Here is a 2086-nt window from a genome sequence, read left to right on the forward strand (position 1 = left end):
GGTTCAAACCCACCAGCCACTCCTCGGAAGGAAGGTTGGGCAATCTACTTCCATAGAGATATCGCCTTGGAAACCCAAGGAGGGTCACTATGAGTCAGAATTGACTCAACTGCAATGATTTGCTTTGGTTAATGCAGCTTTACTGGCACACGCCCATGCTCCTTTATGACCCTTGCTGTCCATGGCTGTTTCCACACTTCAACATCAAAGCTGAATGGCTGCAACAGAGACCTGATGGCCCACAAAACCACAAACGCTTGCTAGCTGGCCTTTGGCAGAAAAGCCTGTGGAGCCCTGTGACGCTGGGGGAGTCCCTGAGTGGCAGGTTAAGCCCTGGGCTACTCCGACTGAAAGACTGGTAGCTCCAACCCACCCAAAGGCAACTCAGAAGCAAGGGCTGCTGATCTACCTCCAGAAGGTGACTGCCATTGAAAACCCTACGTGCAGTTTTATTCTGAAACACGTGGCTTCGCCCTGCGTTGGAATAGACTGGTTTGGGGCGTTCCTGGTGATGCAAACCGTCAGGCCCTCAGCAGCCAAGCGCCACCGGTTTGTTTTGGTTTTGTTATGCTGAGTGGCCACCAGTTCCCAGTGAGGCGAGTGAACCCCACCCCCCACCCCGTGTCTCAGAGCAGAACCAGGCTCCATTGGGTTTCCAAGGCTGATTTTTCAGAAGCCGATTACCAGGCCTTTCTTCCTAGACACCTCCAGGTCACCTTACGTTTCCAGCCTTAGCATGGAAGCATGTCAGCCACTTGCACCACCCACAGGCTCTGTGCCCTTAGATTCAATAAAATATTAAAATTAAGTTGGCTTGCTCCTTTTTCCACTTAGTTACGTAGCCACCAGACGATTTTACATCATCCGTGGGGTTTGCACTGCGTTTCCATGGGACAGTGCTGAGGCAGGGTGTGATAGTGAGGACCTGCTACTGGCAACTGCTCAGTATCAACAGTTCTTCTCATTGCTTCTAGAATCTTCCTTACCTCGCCCTGCCTGAGTTCCCGGAGGTAGCCTAATTCATACTGAGGGTCCACAGGGTTGAAGTCCCGGCAACACGGACAAACAAGCACGTATCGGCTGGGGACATGCACACCCACCCACACAGCAGGCCCCAGGACCCATCTGCTCACACAGGACAAGTGACAGGGTGTGTCCACGTAGGAAATCAGCCACTTCTTGAGAATGACTAACAGACACCCAGCTTCAGACCAAGTGCAGGGACCTCCACGTGCACCCTCACAGGCGCACCTGCCGACACACTCTGACACACACCCTCCAGCAGGAAGGGGCAAGAACACACAAACACCCACTTCTGGGTTCAGGGGGATGGGACAGACAAGGAGAGTTTGAGAAGAAATCAGAGCTAAGAGTCAGGAACCATATGAATTGCGATTCTCACTGTTCAAATGTGGCTGAGTATCAGTGATTTCTTGTGGTTCAACTTCATATGCACTGAACACATTAAATACAGATTGAGATCCGTGTGTCACAGGCTCCCCCCTCCCCCGCATACAGAGGTGCACGGATGTACAGCAAGATAAGCACGTTACAAACAGGGACATGTCACATGCATGTACATGTCCTCTCCACGGCCGCCCACACCCACAGGTGGCACACAGCCTCATCATGTACTCATGGTCCCACACGCATGGCCGCTGTCACACACATGGCTGCGGCCAGATGCCATTGGGTCGATTCTGACTTCAAGTCCCATGGGACAGACCAGAGCTGCCCCGTGGGGTTTGCTAGACTGTCATCTCTATGGGGCGGCCACCAGCTCTTCCTCCCGCGAGCCGAGCGCTTAACCATTGCACTACCAGGGCTCCTTATACTCACGAATATACACGTGAAATCGCTCACATGGGGATAATCACATACACACATCGCCTCTGGCACATGTGCTCACACACATGGCAGTGGTTCTCTGTGGTCTAAGCACACACACACACTCACACACATTCACTTATACACATTCACCCACCCACTCATGCACAATTATATACACACTCACACACATTTTCACACACATTCATTCATATACACACACAATTCTCTTACACAATTCACTCATGCACACACACAC

At 51.8% G+C, this 2086-nt stretch overlaps 1 protein-coding gene across 1 annotated transcript in view; it reads right to left on the minus strand.

Moving 5' to 3' along the window:
• HAS1 (hyaluronan synthase 1) overlaps window positions 1–1690 on the minus strand; it is a 12437-nt gene extending 10747 nt beyond the window's left edge. Inside the window, exons 1-2 of the mRNA XM_007957606.1 lie at window positions 1650–1690; window positions 987–1125 (exon numbers count right to left, since the gene is read on the minus strand). Coding sequence (XP_007955797.1) covers window positions 987–1125; window positions 1650–1690 — 180 coding nt within the window. The remainder of the gene's footprint in view (window positions 1–986; window positions 1126–1649) is intronic.
• Window positions 1691–2086: the final 396 nt, after the last annotated feature.

Source organism: Orycteropus afer, unplaced genomic scaffold, assembly GCF_000298275.1.
Source record: "Orycteropus afer afer isolate SDZICR_OR568_19922 unplaced genomic scaffold, OryAfe1.0 scaffold00765, whole genome shotgun sequence".
Classification (NCBI taxonomy): domain Eukaryota; kingdom Metazoa; phylum Chordata; class Mammalia; order Tubulidentata; family Orycteropodidae; genus Orycteropus; species Orycteropus afer.